Raw genomic sequence first — 16777 nt, 5'->3', positions numbered from 1 at the left:
TGAACAATTGATCAAAATCAGTTTTGGGGTGAGATGTCCGAATATCTATCCCCCATATGACAAAACAACAGAAAAAAACAGTGTGTTGCGTTATAAAAACAAAAAAAGAAAAAAAAAAGCAGTGAGAGTTCCTTTTCCCGAAGCTTCTTTTGATATTCCTCTTCTTTGTTTCATTTCAATCCTTTTTTTCCCATCCTCATATATTTATATATCGATATTTTCCGTGTCTCCAAAGAGCAACAATTCTCTTAGAATACGCAAACCTCCTTTACTCCTTGTTCGGAGATTGCACGCTAGGAGATCGCATACTAGGAGATCGCACACTAGGAGATCGAATGGCTGGAGCTTGCAAAAACCCGCCATAATAAGAATCCAACCACGCCGCTGCTTGTTCGCCAGCCTCATCTACGTTCGTGTCCCAGCGGCCGACGGAGCCAACGTAGCCGTCGGGACGGACATTGACGATGGCGACCTCGCTGGGGCCGAGGCTTCCAAGCCACTTCTCCGTGCAGAAAGCGCCTCTCGTGTCCAGCTCGGGGACGTTGTCTAGATAGAATGTCCACCGGCTGTCTTGCAGCAGCGCTGGGAGGTCTGAGATTTCAATTTCAGACTTGGGCATGGTGGCTAGACGCATCATCAAGGTCAGCAAACGGTATTTCCTGTCACATCATTCAAAGAGGGGGGGAAGGGGAACCCACTGATCAAAGCAAAAGTAAACAAGTGGCTGACTACGGTATATCTCTCAGGTCGTGTGTACACATCTTCTGGCGCCGGGATCCTGGGCTGCTTCGCATAAGATGCGCTTGCGGCAGCAGACAGCTGGCTCACCAAAGACTTGGGTGTCGCAATGGAGCGGCAGAATGTCTCCAAGAATGGCCTTGCCTGTATTACATCCCACATAAGGAGGTAGATACGGAACTGGCCAAGCATGGGGATATCAAGCTGGACGTCCACCGGATTAGAATCGATGTATCGCGACACCTTGGCTGGGGGCAGGAGGCATCCCGGGCGAGCAGCACCCAGAATGGCCGAGTTGTCCTCTGGCCGGGTAATGTTGAGGGGGCTCTCGCTGTAGTCGGCGCCGATGCCAGAGATGAAGCGCACATTGGCTCTGAAGTTCTCGGCCATTTTGACGGCATCTCCTTCAGCAATCCGATTGGCATGCTCGTAGTCGAAGTTGACGAGATCTAGAGCAATCTTGCGGCGCTCTACCTCGTAACTCTCGAGCAGATTGGGTTTGGCCAGTCCACGGCACGCCAGGTTCAACTTCCACGAGAGATTCCACGAGTCGTGCATGGACGTATTCATGCCCTGTGCCGACTTGGGGGAGTGAGTGTGACTGGCATCTCCGGCAAGGAAGACTCTGGTATTGGTGTCGGTGAAGCGGCTGGCCACACGCTGGCCCACTTGGTATCGGCCGAACCATTCAATGTACTTCCAATCAATTTCAAAGGGAGCCATGATCTTGCGAGCCTGCTGCATAACGAACTTTTGGCCAAGCTCGCGGCGGTCAGCACGAGCGCTAGCCTTGAGCTCGATGTAGAAGCGCGTCATGTTACGCTCCCGAGGAACAATGAGAATCGAGCCGTGCTCCTCGGAGTAGACGAGAGTCTTGGACCAAATGTCAGGGAAGTTGGTGATGAGCTCGCCATCCAAGACACCCCAGATGTCTGGATGTGACATACCCACGGCCTCAACATCGGGCATGTTCTTGCGGACCTTGGAGTGCGCTCCATCGCCTGTTTGGGGGGGGGGTTCACATTAGCTAGATTCGCTACAATTTCAATTGATTTTGCTTACATCCGACAAGATAACTGGTCAGGATGGTCCTCTTATCCTGGTTGACATTGGTGTGACATCGAACCTGCACGGGTCCTGATTTGGGAACGAAATGGGATTCAAAGGCCGTGTTCCGGCGCACTTCCTTTCCGCGCTTCCTCAGGTCGTCGACGAATATGCCCTCAACCATGCCCTGGTGAACGAGCAGGATGTAGGGGTCCAGAACATCGATGACGGGAGGGTAATGCACCTCACGGCCCAGACGATGCAGAGGAGCGTCGGCTGTGCTGCGCCAAAAGGAGATGTCGAAGACTCTCACGCCACGCTGCAGCAGCGGATCAGCCAATCGCATCTGGCGGAATGTCTCAATTGATTTGGGCTGTAAGCCATCCGCTCTGGTTTATGATTTTCCTGTTAGAATAGAGAAGCTCTTGTCTTCAGAAAGAAGAGGAGTGGTGAGATGGAGCGAGGATAGATGAAAACATATGAAATAGAGAATGATTCGAAATTGACATCTTATAAAACCATGAAGTGAAGATATATCTTTGTAGGCATGAAATTTGGCACGACGAAAAGGGGAAGAAGGGGAACTTGGGCCGGGCCAAAGGATCAGGGCAAAACGGTGTATATTGAGAAGACATACCTGCCAACCGGCGTCTGATCTGCCCTGTCATCTACAACTTCAACATCAATGCCGTAGCGGGCGAGGTTCGCCGCCAGCATCAAGCCCGCAGGACCGGCGCCAACGACGCACACCTGGCATGTGGTGGGCGGCTCTGGAAGACTCCGGAGCAGGGCCAGAGGATCCGTGGCATCCTCATCGTCGACGGCGGTTTCAAAGTTTGACGGGCCTGGATCTGGCTCCTCGTCCATGTGGTTGGGACTCTGGTTCCGCGAGTTGGACGCAGGACTGACGACGCCCGGCGCCATGTTGACGGCAGACGACGAAGCGTCAGAAGCTGCGTTGGCCAGCGCGAAAGAGGCACTCTAATCCCTTCTCTTGTCCAGCCGTGTAGCTTATCGGCTGCAAGCAGAATCCAGCAGACTGCCGGAAAGACGAGCTCGCTCCACAGCCAGGGAGCCTGGTAGCTTTGCAATATCAGCGGCCGGTCAGCTGCAGGCTCGTCCAATGGCCTTTGCCTGTGTCCAAACCAGACGCTCAGCGCCGTGCCCGACAACAGCGGAAGCGATGGATAAGGCAGTTGTGCCCGTTTGCCTCAGCGCCTCAAGAGCAGCGAGTCGTCTCCACCACACCTCGTGTGCTGCAGCGCAACTGCAACCGCAACGCAATACAGGGCTCTTTTAGAATCTTCTGGGCGTCAGGTCTGCTCGGTTCTGGCAGACACAATGCCGTTTGAAAGAAGGAAATAGCGATATACGGCACAGGCGTTGTTGGGCCTGTGTTGTTTTGCTCCTCGGCTTTTGCCCCCCTGGCTGCGACGAATTGGATGGATACCGGGGCCTGGATCGGGGTCCTAGGGCCAGACACTCAAGAAACTCAGGATGATGCGACAATGCACAGAAACGCAGCTAGATGGAAAAGAAGAAGAGAAGCCAGCAGCAATCAGGTGTAAGAAGCGATGGAGAGCGAGTCGCTGGAGAGACAAAAGCAGTCACCCGGGATCCGCCTCTGTTCTGGTGGCAGCGCAACACAGTCGATCTCAAAGGCGTGTCACGCGGCGCCGTAGCAGACACAATCCCAATATAGCACTGGCAGCTCTGAGCCCATTGCCCTCGAGGAGTGAAAAAAGCTTCGTCCCCTCTGGTTTTCTATTCCCTTCTTCACTAACACCGCTAGGCCGGAGGCATCAGAAGGTCGCCCAGGGCTGCTCTGGGGGGGGAAATTGGCCATAAATAACGGCCCTGGAGCAGGTACCCGCGACTCGTGCAGGCCGGGCAGAGGCTCAGGCGCTGTGCTCGGCCCTCGTACCAGCTACATGGCCCCGAGCACAACGATACAACAATACGATGCCTGTAAGGGTTTGGCTGCCACCGGGTGCAGCAGTCGGGGAGGCTGACGGAAGGAGCGACACAGCAGCGCCTGGCCCCGGCAAAGCCCGACGCACGCACGGCAAAAGTGGCATGACAGACGGACGTGCTGGACTGGTGTTGAGAGCGAGATCAGCCCATTTTGCGCTGCAGAAAGTTGTCATTGGCGTTGCACCATGTCCAGGCGCCTGCTTACCGATGGCCTAGCCTCAGCTTGCGCGCCGCTGATTGGCCGCCGCACCCGCCTCGGACAAGGCAAGTGGTGCCATTTCGCAACTGGCCGCGCTTGCTCCAGAACGCTGCGGCTCCACTGTGCTCCATCCATCCAGCAGAGGGAAAAAAAAGGATGTTCGGATCTGTTTGAGATTGCAGAGAGGAGAGCTGTGCAAAGCAAGCCCCGTGCTCGCTCCAAACTCTGCGACGCTCTCGAACACGGTCTGTGGATGATTACTTGAAAGACTTGCTTGATTGGCATGTAAAGGTAGGCTCTATGTACTTGGGTAAGGCTCTTCCACACTTTGCAATACTATATAGCCACCGGGTCCTTTCATTCCAGCATCACTTATTGGGATTGTCCTGTTTTGGACGGTTCTTCCCTTCTTTCCTCAGGGTCTCCCTAGGGGTCCCAATCCCTCTCTCCTCGATCTGCGCTGAGTTAGCAGGCTCCGTTTTTTTTTAGAAGCAGCAAGTGATGAAAAGTGGCATGAGCAGAAGCCCAAAAGTACGGGGTACCAAGTATTTGCGCCATGCCGCTTGACTTGGTCAACCCGCCGAGTCGTATGTAGCTCTCTTTAGCTTTTGGAACGGACATGGGCCCCGGCACAGCCTTAGCAAAAGAGGAAAAAATTGATTGGGAAAGATAAACGACTAAAAAAAGAAAAGAAAACTTGGAAAAAGACGCCACAACCGCAAACATGCTTTTTGCAATTGACATACTCCGAGCTAGCAGCTACTAGATAATCGATAGTACCTGCAAATGAGGCTCGTCGAAGCGGCCAATCCCACACGCCTCGTGGCCCATATATGATACTAGTAGGTGCCTATGATATGCGCTCTCATGCTTGCACCCGTAGCATCCCGCATCGCTACTAGTATCTCGTCTTATCGGTGCGAAACATACCCGCTTGGTAGTCGTATTGCACCAAGCATTGGACGCGCCATGGCGATCTGCCGGCCAGGATGGAATGCCCCGGCTCGATTCTGACTCGCTGTCACATAAAACCTGGCATTTCTGATAGATGCGATGGTACTTGTTGGTAGTAAGTACTAACCTCAGCATTGGTTCAGGATCCATTCACAAAGTATAAAGGCCCCGAGGATGAAATGATGTTAGCACAATCATCCTCACGGTGCAGTCAACATCCCCGCGATTGGACTTGAACTTCAGCCGGCGCTGGAAAGCGGAGGTGCAGCTTGTCCAGCTTCAACCTTAGCACAGAGCTACACCCTCGTATATAAGACAGCATCTGCCAATGAACCACGAGGCCGGCCACAAGGCGCAGATCCCTCCTCGCTCGCTGCCGTCAACATCGCCTGATCGCAGCAATTCCAAATCGTCAGCTCAGGCCACAGTCCAGGCTACTGCTCCATGGGGGAATATGTGGTTGGGTATCACGGCCCGAAAGTGCTGGTAACACACACGAGTTTGCGGAGATTTCCATGCCTCCGCCACGAGGCCAGCACTACTAGTAGTATCTGTCACTTCTTAAAACTATTAACGAGTAATAGTAATGCTACTGCTGCCCCGTACTCTGCAGGTTTGTATTACAAAGTGGTACTGCTAAAGCCCGCTAGCCTTTCATCTCTGGCCATTGTGGAACGAGTTTCAGGAGTTTAGAAACCCTACTTCTCCGGCCCTCTCCAATCAGCCCTGGCCGAATAGGTCTGATTCACTCAATTAGACTGCCAACAACACCAGGTTTTGGCCAGGCTTGTGACAACCAGCTTCCCCATTCAGGTCCCCGAGTCGGAGCTAACTGCTGCCGATGGACTCTACAGGAGCAGCAACTGCAGCTGCCTCATCGATTACCTGCCGCCCGTCAAAGTTCAACATACCGGTCTGGGCGTTGCTCCGGACCCGAAACGAATACCAATCCGGCTGGGACCGCAACGAGGGCCATATCCCTCCGGTTTCTGGCAGAATGATCTGACCGCTGCGGCCGCTCAGGATCTGCTTGACTACTGCCTCGGCAATGGACTCTGGCTCTTGATGCGGCATCAGGAAAGGCGCCCCCTGTTTAAAGCCGGTGAAGAGCTCTGTGTTGGTCGCTCCAGGATGGACTATTACGGTGCGGACCCTGGGAGCGTTGTATCGAGTCTTCAACTCAGCTGATAGACCCTCATGGAATGCCAGGGCTGCAGCCTTGGTTGCGCCGTAGTCTACCATGTTGGGAATTGTAAGCCACGACGCATAAGACGCCATCGTGACTACCATACCGTGATTCTGGGCCACGATATGCGGTAAGAATGTTTGTGCAATCCAGTAATGGGCCAAGGCATTGACATCAAACGTAAATCTGACATCTGCTGGCGTGGCATCCAAAATAGTCTTGCCGCGGACGACACCGGCGTTGTTGATTATGATACTGGGGTGGCCGACTTGGCTTTTAACTTTCTCAGCAACAGCAGCCACGTTCTCTGGCGACCTGACGTCGCAATAGAAATGGTGGACTCTCGAAGCTGCAGAAACACGCCGTCAGCTCTATAATGCAATGCAGCTGAGGAGAGTACCTCGGCCCGGTTACGACAAGGCGACTAAGACTTACAGGCCGCATATGTCATCTTCTGGACATCCAACACCACGACCGTGACCTTCATCTCGTCCAAGAGCTTCACTATGGAGGCGCCGATGCCCGTCGAACCGCCTGTGATGAGCACGATTTCCTTTGTCCAGTCATACTTGTCGTTGACCCAGTTGTTCCGGACCTTGTCTGAGAGCCAGCGGCCGACTCCACGCGCCAGGGCGATGTAGAAGAGCTGGCGTAGCCATCGTGCTGCTTTGGGGTGCAGAATCGAGAGGTCCTGGCCCTTTTTGGTAAAGCGAGCGAGAAGAACCAGGGGTAGCAGCAGGTTCGGGTTGAGAACGGTTCTGCGGATGAGCTTCAGAACTACGTCTGCACAAAAGCCTTCACGAGGGAGGATGCCCTTGTGCATCGGCATGGTGATGGCGGATAGTAGCAAGGCTGATGGGAATACAGAGCTAATTGAAAAGTGAGTGGTGATGCTAACACGACCTGTCGATACGATGGCAGCGGTATAATGTGCTTAGTCAACGGCTGACGATGGTCTTTATTGGTGAATCTGGCGAATCTGGTGTAGAGCTGACAATTGTAAAACTGTGGTTGGTCAAGACGCGTCGCAAATGCCGTAAACACCCAACATCAATCGGCGATATGAAAAACACGAGAACATGCAGTAAAACCACGACAAGTACAATTTTTTTTGCGATTCAAGGTAAAACCGTTGCTTTGGCCTAGAATGGCTGCTCAAGGCCCATCTTATAACGGCGATCAACACGGCAGAACTAAAAGACCCTGGTCGTGAGTTGCGCCCATGTGCGTCTCATAGGCTGCAGTTGCCGAGGCTTCTGTTTCATCACAATGCGGGGAGCACCATGCGCATTGCAGACTATGGCAGTAATTTGATGTCGAAGGCGAATGGGCTCCAAGCGCCATGTATATATGTGTGAGTGAGTGAGTGAGAGTGTGTGTGTTCATCACAGAACCGAGCATCCTCTATACTCTATCCAGTGTCTTCCCCGCATGGCTATTTTGCAATGCGGGTAAAAGTAAAAGAGGCTGGAGACAGCAAAAAGTCGTAGCGCCATCGCAGCCACTATAAATGGTGGAGATGTAGTGTGTGTGGGAGAAACCTGGAGAATGGAGTGCGGTTGGCCGAAACCCCAATAGGTAATACTGCTATGCCGAGCGCTGTGCCGCGATAGGCCCTTGACGGAGATGTGTAATAGCGCAGTGGCCGACGGAGCACCAAATGCACTAACAGCGCTTTTCGCATCGTAAAATTTCCTAATGCGTTTGGCCGGCGGGAGACACGCCGCGTAACGACCCAGTTTGCCCAGAGACTCTAACAAAATCTCTGCGAAACAGCTCAGCAATTGGACATGGGAAATTTACCATTTGCGGATTCATTGATAATTAGTTTGCTGTTAGTCGGCATGACTCTTTTCGGAGGCCGGCGGTCCACGATATGGTGCTCCGGCAACGGGCCCGATATCAGAGCAACTTGCATAAATGAAGCCTGGGCGCCAACTCTGATTTTTAAACTTATAAAAGGATATGCTGCTACTGCAAACTACCATCTTGCATAGAGCGGGAAACCAACCGAGATATCACAATTAACGCACGTCACCAGCTGAGCATCGCATCTCATCGCATCTCGTCTCCGGAGACCACTAGCCGGACTCGTTAAAGAGTGGGGGAGGAAATCATCAACTAGGTGGGGGAAACTCTCTCTCAGAGGCCGTGCAATAGAAGGAACAAATAAAAACCAGTCCTGGTCCCTTTTCACACTCATTGGCCGCTATGAACTCCTCACGACTCTCTGTCCTGCTAAGGCAAACCGCATCAGCCCAGTCTCGGCTGCTGTCCTGCTCGTCACTTCATCGCCATGCCGTGCAGCGACGGGGCCTGAGCGCTGCGGCGGGCTCAAATGCCATCCGGGACCTTCTCCAGGTATCCAGCGAAGTGTCCGATGCCATTGCGCAGAACAAGCCCGTTGTTGCGCTGGAGTCAACCATTTATACTCACGGGGCTTTGGGCAAGGATCTCGCGCGGGAGCATGAGGACTTGGTGCGGAGCACGGGCGGCATCCCGGCCATTATTGCCATTGTGGACGGCGTGCCCAAAGTTGGTGTCTCGACGGATGAGATTATTCGCATGATTGAGGAAGAGGGCACGGTCAAGGCTTCACGGAGAGATATTTCCTACTTGGTCGGCATGGTAAGTTTTTGTTCTTCTGGTTAAAGCAAAATGAAAATAACTAATGATTTCTGCAGGGCCTCGCTGGACGCAAGATTCATGGTGGCACAACCATCGCTGGTACCATGCTGCTGGCTAGATTGGCCGGCATCCGAGTCTTTGGAACCGGTGGCCTTGGTGGTGTTCACCGCGGCGGCGAAAACTCAATGGACATCTCAGCCGATCTCACTGAGCTGGGCAGAACGCGAGTAGCCGTCGTCAGCAGTGGCTGCAAGGGATTCCTCGACATCCCTCGCACGTTGGAGTACCTCGAGACTCAGGGCTGCCTGGTGTCGACCTTTGCAGATGGACGCAGCGGCAAGATTGACTTCCCGGCATTTTGGGCGAGGGACAGCGGCGTCAAGAGCCCCTCGGTCACATACACCGAAAAGGAGGCTGCGGCCATGATCCTGGCCCAGGAGAAGCTCAACATCGAGTCGGGCATGCTCTTTGCCAATCCTATCCCTGAGGAATTTGGTGTCCCTGCCAAGGAAATGCAGGCTCACATCGAGCAGGCTGTCGCCGAAGCAGACCAGAAGGGCTTTACCGGCAGTGCCAACACCCCCTATATCCTAAACAGACTCAAGGAGCTCACTGGCGAGAGGGCAGTGATTGCCAACAAGAAACTGGTGCAGTCCAACATTGTTAGGGCGACCAACATCGCTGTGGAATTGTCACGCTTGCTGAGCCAGGGAACGAGCTCGTAAGTCATTTTTTTGTTTTTGGGAGCCTTTGTATTTGTACTTTGTATTTACGAAGATGGCTCTAATCGGTCTAGATAGAAATTCATCGAGTCATAGTGTGGCGTTTTCATCAAAAGTCGAGAATAAACCATCATCTCCAGTAAAAGCAAGCCCCAAAGCTGATATACTTGTTGCGGGGTCGGTCGCCGTGGACCTAAGCTGTGATTACACCAGCCTCAGCGGCGGCGATGGCCAGCCGAAAGCTCATACGTCTAACCCAGCCAGCATCAGCCAATCAATCGGTGGCGTCGGCCACAACGTTGCTCTGGCTGCTCATCGTGCAAGTCGTCAAGCTCAGGTCAAGTTCAGTAGCATGGTTGGCGATGACATGTAGGCGGAGTCTCTCACATTCAAGTTGATTCAAGATACAGCATCATGGCTGACATGCATATAGTGCAGGTGACACGGTTCTCTCGGCTTTGGAAGCCTCTGGACTTGACCCTACATACGTGAAGAAGCTTGACCGGACAGAGCACCCGGGGAGCCGAACTGCTCAATACGTCGCTATAAACGACTCTAGTAAGAACCTCGTCATGGCCATGGCAGATATGGGCATCTTCACACAGCACCTGTTCCCAGAAGACTGGAAATCAACCATCAAAGCGACAGATCCCAAGTGGCTTGTAGTGGACGGAAATTGGAGCCCCAAGGGAATCAGGACGTGGGTTCACTCGGCTAATGAGCACGGGAGCAAAGTCGCCTTTGAGCCTGTATCGGTGGAAAAATCCAAGAGTCTCTTCGGCCCACAGCGCGGAGTGCCACCGCTGGGCGTCTTTCCGCATCAGAGCGTCGATCTCTCTTCGCCAAACATCTACGAGCTTTCAGCCATGTACTCTGCGGCCAAGGACAACGGCTATCTCGACAGCGCAGAGTGGTTCGAAGTCATCGACTCATTCGGCATGGTCGGCGCCAGGGACAAGTTTGTTCGCCTCACATCGATGGAGCTGACTGACGCTGGCGTGCCGGTGCAGTCTATCCAGCTACTCCCTTATATCCCGACTTTGATCACAAAACTAGGATCAAAGGGCGTTCTGTTAACAACTATTCTTGGAAAGGACGACCCCCGGCTTCGAGACCGCGAGTCTGAAGAATTCATTCTGACACGGTCATTTAATGGGAACCCTGCAATTGGCGGCGTTTACATGCGGTTATTCCCACCGGTTGAAAAGGTAGAAACCGTTGTTTCTGTCAATGGCGTGGGCGATACGTTCCTCGGAGTCTTGATATCAGGTCTGGCTCAAGGAGGAAGAGTCGATAAGCTGGTTGATGTGGCTCAGCGAGGTGCGGTTTACTCGCTGAAGTGCGCAGAATCTGTGAGCAAGGAGGTTTCAAAGTTGGAGGGCGAGCTGGAAAAAGTTGCATTGTTGAAATAAGCGAGTTTTGTTTCGAAGCATCATAATAGTAATATACTCCAAACACGGCAAATCCTGTTCAATGAACTGTTAGGCGTAAGAATTGTTAAGAGTTGAATGATCCATGTACATGTAGCGAAGTACATTCAAGTCTCAGCCTTGCCAAAGAAAAGCTGCAAGTCGCCCCACCAACCCCACTTAGTCAAGCTCCCGTTCTGCAAGGCTGAGCTCCAGACCCAAAAAATTATTCTAGAGAAAAAAAAAAGGTGCCAAATTCTGCTGAGCAAACTATTAACAGCCATTCAGCACATTCGCATCGCGGATTTCACCAGAAAAAATGGCTCCGCCGCAGGACGAACCTTTCTCAGAGGACGAGCAGTCCGAAAGCCCCTACTCATCAGACATTGACTCCGACGATGCCACAACAACACAGAAGAAGCCCGTGATTGCGGTGCAAGACAAGGACTCTGACGAAGAAGACCTGGAACGATTGGTTTTCGGCAGCAAAGTCAGCTTCGGAGACAGTCTTTTCAAGAACAATGCGCTATTTGGAGCTTCGGACGAGAAGGATGGCAACGAATTGGTATTGGCCGATGAGGACGCCGCTGGACTGGAAGACGTCGACGATATGGACCTGTTCATGATCGACACTGCCCCCAGCGGTGCGGCGCCTCAGGCTTCGGCTACTGCGCCGGCGAAGAAGAAGGGCGAAGGCGAACGGGCAGCCTGGGAGGACAGCGATGACGACCGACTGGGAATCTCGCTCGCGAACCACACACGACTGCGAAAACTGCGACTGACCGAGGCCGAGGACGTCGTGAGCGGCACAGAGTACAGCAGAAGACTCCGACAGCGCTACCTCCAACTCCATCCCGTGCCTGCGTGGGCCAAGGAAGCGTCAGACGGTCGTCCTACGAAGAGGCGGCGGCGCTCATCCGCCTCCTCCGGCTCATCGGCCGAGAGCGGCAACGAGTCCGACAGCGAAGTGTCTGCCCAGCCATTGGAGGAGTTTTTGCGAGATGTCAGAAGCCTATCCGGCGCGGGCGGCCCTGCGAAGCGACGGCTTAGCCCAGAAGTCATTGATATCCAGCGAACGCGAGAAATCTCCGACAAGCACCTTGCGCCTGTGGAATGCCTGTCCTTCCACCCCGAGTACCCGGTCTTGCTGTCGGCCAGCACTGCCTCGGTGCTCTACTTACATCACATTGCGCCTGATGCTTATCCGGTGCCGAATCCGCGATTGACGTCTGTGCAAGTCAAGGGCGTCGACGTCAGGAAAGCCGAGTTCTTATACCCTGGCGGCGACAAGGTCTTTATCGGTGGGCGAAGAAAGTATTTCCACCATTGGGATCTCAAAACTGGCGTTGTGCAGAAGACGACGCAAATCCAGGGCCACCAGCTGGAGCACAAGACGATGGAGAGATTCAAGCTGAGCCCTTGCGGCAGATACATGGGCATTATAGGCTCGTCACGTAAAGGCGGCGGCATCGTCAACATTCTCAACGTCGGTTCTCTGCAGTGGATCGCCACGGCCAGACTGTCCAGCAGACACGGCATCGCAGACTTCGCCTGGTGGAGCACCGGAAACGGCATCACCGTCCTCGGAAAAGACGGCCAAGTCGGCGAATACAGCGTGGACAGCAGGAGCTTCGTCGGCATCTGGCGCGACGACGGCTGCGTTGGCGGCATCGTCATCGGCCTCGGCGGGCACCAGGGCCCCGACCTCATCGGCGAGGACCGCTGGGTGGCCATTGGCTCCAACTCGGGCATCACAAACATCTACGACCGAACCACGCTGCTCACCATGGACAGCGACAAGAACGTCACAGTCAAGGAGACGCCCACCCCGACTCGCGTGTTTGAGCAGCTCGTCACGCCCATCACCGTGCTGACCTTTTCCCCAGATGGCCAGCTCCTCGCATTCGGCAGCAGGGAGAAGAAGGATGCCCTGCGGCTGGTCCATCTGCCGAGCTGCACGGTGTACAGGAACTGGCCGACGGCGCAGACTCCACTGGGGAGAATAACGACGGTGGCGTTTGGAAGGGGGAGCGACTTGTTGGCGGTGGGTAATGACTCGGGCAAAATTAGAATGTGGGAGATTAGGAATTAGAGGATGATGGGTTTCTTCATCTTGTGAATATAAAATATAGAGCGGATTTGCTTGTTTCGTATAATTGAATGTTATGACGACCGATCGACGCTTAGTTTAAATGTCATATTTGTGAATGTATGTGTGAATATTTTCCATATTTTTGAAACAAAGTGACATTTGCCCCAAGTTCATGAACGCCTTTGCCTCGAGAGTCCTCTCCAGTGGTATACAGTAGCCTTTTTGCGTTGATCTCTCTCGTTAGATTTTCGGTATCTCATTTTTTCCTTCACGATATTTTTCCTTCAGATCCTCTGCTCGATTCTCCCTCGCTAAAAAAAGATAAACGCCGTAATATCTCGTTTGCATTGAGAAATATTTTTTCCTTAAACAAGCTCTGCATCTCCATACTCAACAAGGTCCTTTGCGCTCGACCACCTCATAATGAGAATATCGCCGCTCGCCCCCGGAAGAATGGTATCGACATCAGTGCCTCTGCCAAAGACGTCCTTGTCTCGTAATAAACGGATGAATACTGCCGTGTCCAAGTCAGGAGAATCAATCATGCTGACGTTGCCGGCCGTGTCGTTGAGGTTCTGCAGGCGCTGGGGGAATGAAGACAGGAAGGATGAGAGGTAGTGGTTGTGGAGGAGGGCTTGGTGTCTCGTGGCATATGCCAGTTCAGTGGGGGAGAGGCGCTGTCTTAGTTCTTCGGTTGATAGGTAGTGAAGAGTGTATTTATCAATCTTGTAAAAGGTGATGTTAGGTCTTTGCCACAGGTACTCTCTCATACATATCTTTTTTCATGTTTCATAACGCTTATGAAGGGCTGTAGGCTTGACTCACTTTTGCTATTCGTGTCCTTAGATAGCTCCTCACTAGGAATTTGTATCGTTCCAACTCAGTCTGGATGACAATGAGAGCAAAGTTGGTCTTGGGATCCATGTCCCCCGTCATATCCTCAATCTTTTCAATCTGAGATTTGATCTTGGAATTGACCCGCTCAAACAAGCCATCAGCAGGCCATCTAATATGACGAAAAGCAAAGCCATTCAATCAGTAAACAGATTCACAATCATTATATAATTTTGAGTAATAAGAGCACAGGCGATAAATGGCTAGAAAAACTCACTTGAGCAGCTCTGGAGCTGATCTCTCAGCAACCCAAAGGCGCGTCAGAGCCTGCAGGTCGCGAGTTTCAAGGGGGATGCCGTGGGAGGAGGGATCGACCTCTCGGAGGATATCGTCGATATCCATGCTGAGAGGCTGGTGTCCAGGGGTTCTCGGTCTGTGTCTCTATCTCTCGGTCATGGGGCTGATACGCTGGCGAGATTCAGTGGAGGGATCTTGAAGTAAAGCCCGATTTGGCTTGCTTCGTTAGCAGTGGTGGCGGCCCAGCTTTTCTGCAGACTGGGCTTTGCGGTGGGGTCTTGTGTAATGTCCAGATTCAGCACGCAGATGGTCAGTGCAAATATTGTGTTAGTGGCAGCTCGCTGTAAGTTGGCGCAATAGCCCGCTATAGTGGAAGACGTTCAGTGCCTAGATTCTGATTGGCGATAGTGCAGCTAACAGCCATAATGCGGCTACGGTTATTTTCTTCGATCCAGTTCACATTAAGCCTCTCACTATTGCCAACGAACAGAGGCGGGGGAGACGTTCAAGTACATGTACCTTCTACAGTTACTAGTTAAGCTTCCGCTATTAAAAGCTGCCAGTTGATTGAGACTTGCAATTAATTCTGCAAGACGATAGCTGCCTCTTAAAACCAGACGTTATTCGCATGGCATTGGGCATTTGGTATACATTATCATTACATTCTTCATTGTTATTTTTTTGTATTGAATTGTTTTTAATCACATGTACTTGTATCTGAAGTCCATAACTCAACTTACATAGTGTGAGCTGCGGTTGACAATGCTCGATAGAAGCATATGTTCTGGCATTCGTGCGTCCCAGAATGTTCAAGTTTGCTAAGCTCGAGTTCGGCGACTTTTCCCCATTTTCTCGGCGATTATTCTACTTACAGACATCTATCTGTGCAACTTGTCAGCCGGCTGATTTTGTATCAGGCGAGTTGCGCCAGAATGTTGGCAGTGGTGGGATGATGCATAGCAACCTGTTGGGCCGAGGCAACTCTTCAAGTCCCCGCGATGGCGCCTCTTATAAAGCGAGATGTGCTCTCCAACCAATGATGGGGGTTATTTCCGACCTCACAACCACTGAAGACCATTGACGAACTTTGTTTCCGTTTTCTCTCACATCGACTTATGCTCAATTAATACATCTATTTCATAACTAATTCCTATCAAATCATACAATAGTCCCCAGCAACAATGGCAGACCAAGACGGCGATGGTCCTCAGCCCTATGCTGCATATCTCCGGACTGTTATCCAAAAGGGCCTCTTAGCCGGCGAGCTGCCCGTCGTGACAACGGATCCAAACCAGCTCCAAGAGCAGGCCCGGAAGGCGATGCCCAAGGCCGGGTTTGACTACATCTTGGGCGGAGCCGGTGAGGCGGCAACAATGGACGCCAACCGTCTTGCTTTCCGCCAGTGGAAAATCATTCCCCGCGTCTTGAAGCCCACAACGCCTCGCGATCTAAGTGTCACTCTTTTTGGCCAGAAATATGGTACGTAAAGTTGTAACATCTGGAAACTCCTCTTTTATTTACTATAATTCGTAAAATGACTTGAACTCAAACCCATGTTCGCAAGCTAACTTGCAACAGACGTTCCCATTCTCATGGCACCCATTGGCGTCCAATCGTTGTTCCATCAGGACAAGGAGATTGGCGTTGCTCAAGCTTGTGCCGAATTACGCGTTCCCTTCACCTTGAGCACAGTTTCGCAATCCACATTTGAAGAAGTTGCCGCCGCAGCACCAGGGTCACCAAAGTGGTTTCAATTATACTGGCCCAGCGACGAGGAACTCACAGCCTCACTTCTCAAGAGAGCCAAGGATAACGGCTACACGGCGCTCGTGGTAACTCTTGATACTTGGACTCTTGCTTGGAGGCCGACTGACCTCGATACTGCCAATGTTCCTTTCCTCGTGGGCGTGGGAGACGCAAACGGCTTTTCGGATCCAGTCTTTAGGCGTAAATTTGCCGAGATGAGCGATGGTGGCACTCCCGAAGACAATCTGGTGCAGGCTGCAATGTACTGGATCGGCAACACTTTCCCCGGAGTCTCTCGCTCCTGGGAAGACCTCAAGATCCTAAAGAAGCACTGGGATGGACCCATCATCCTCAAGGGCATCCTCAGCGTCGAAGACGCCATCTTGGCGGCCGAGCATGGTATGGATGGAATTGTCGTGAGCAATCATGGCGGCAGGCAGATTGATGGCGCCATCGGGACTTTGGACGTCCTTCCCGAAATCGTCGACGCTGTTGGCAGCAAGTTGACCGTCATGATGGACTCTGGCATCCGAACTGGCGCCGATATTCTCAAGGCCCTGGCGCTTGGAGCCAAGGCAGTCTTTGTTGGGCGACCTGTGGTTTATGGGCTGGGTATCAACGGTAAAGAGGGTGCTGAAGCGGTCTTGGCAGGGTTGCTGGCTGATCTCGATTTAACAATGGGATTTACCGGAGTTCAGAACATTGGGGAGTTGAATCAATCGATTTTGCGTAAGATTCAGCACGCTGGGGATATCAAATCAAGTCTCTGAGTGTTGGATCATGCATAGAGCTGGAAGTAGAAGCACTTGTATGTATGTATATAACAGTAGAAACTGGTTTATAGCTAGCTCAGCGTTAGGTATACAGGTAACAGATATGCTTAGTCAAGGAATAGTCAGATATTTACTGACATCACTTATTCAGAGTTTTCATAGAGAACTTTCTCGTGTA

At 52.3% G+C, this 16777-nt stretch overlaps 5 protein-coding genes across 5 annotated transcripts; 2 read left to right on the top strand and 3 right to left on the bottom strand.

Moving 5' to 3' along the window:
• Nucleotides 1-268: 268 nt before the first annotated feature.
• TGAM01_v203208 (FAD binding domain-containing protein) lies at nt 269-2709 on the bottom strand (the record flags this gene model as incomplete). Its single annotated transcript, XM_018804036.1, has 4 exons — nt 269-624; nt 699-1739; nt 1801-2174; nt 2423-2709. The coding sequence occupies 4 exons, from the start codon at nt 2707-2709 to the stop codon at nt 269-271; spliced, it is 2058 nt and encodes a 685-aa protein (XP_018662774.1).
• Nucleotides 2710-5740: 3031 nt separating this feature from the next.
• Nucleotides 5741-6927, bottom strand: TGAM01_v203207 (hypothetical protein; the record flags this gene model as incomplete). The annotated part of the gene is made up of 2 exons (XM_018804037.1): nt 5741-6447; nt 6534-6927. 2 exons carry the CDS (start codon nt 6925-6927, stop codon nt 5741-5743), a joined length of 1101 nt encoding a protein of 366 aa, XP_018662775.1.
• Nucleotides 6928-8309: 1382 nt separating this feature from the next.
• TGAM01_v203206 (hypothetical protein) lies at nt 8310-10860 on the top strand (the record flags this gene model as incomplete). The annotated part of the gene is made up of 4 exons (XM_024549159.1): nt 8310-8726; nt 8783-9447; nt 9713-9817; nt 9882-10860. 4 exons carry the CDS (start codon nt 8310-8312, stop codon nt 10858-10860), a joined length of 2166 nt encoding a protein of 721 aa, XP_024406137.1.
• Nucleotides 10861-13314: 2454 nt separating this feature from the next.
• Nucleotides 13315-14185, bottom strand: TGAM01_v203205 (hypothetical protein; the record flags this gene model as incomplete). The annotated part of the gene is made up of 3 exons (XM_024549158.1): nt 13315-13674; nt 13775-13955; nt 14061-14185. The coding sequence occupies 3 exons, from the start codon at nt 14183-14185 to the stop codon at nt 13315-13317; spliced, it is 666 nt and encodes a 221-aa protein (XP_024406136.1).
• Nucleotides 14186-15261: 1076 nt separating this feature from the next.
• TGAM01_v203204 (FMN-dependent dehydrogenase) lies at nt 15262-16596 on the top strand (the record flags this gene model as incomplete). Its single annotated transcript, XM_018804040.1, has 2 exons — nt 15262-15559; nt 15659-16596. 2 exons carry the CDS (start codon nt 15262-15264, stop codon nt 16594-16596), a joined length of 1236 nt encoding a protein of 411 aa, XP_018662778.1.
• Between the last annotated feature and the right edge of the window lie 181 nt (nt 16597-16777).

The sequence above is a fragment of the Trichoderma gamsii genome (assembly GCF_001481775.2).
Source record: "Trichoderma gamsii strain T6085 chromosome Unknown Scaffold_8.2, whole genome shotgun sequence".
NCBI classification, from domain to species: domain Eukaryota; kingdom Fungi; phylum Ascomycota; class Sordariomycetes; order Hypocreales; family Hypocreaceae; genus Trichoderma; species Trichoderma gamsii.
Note: the sequence above shows the minus strand (reverse complement) of the source record. Positions and strands in the feature narration are given on the sequence as shown.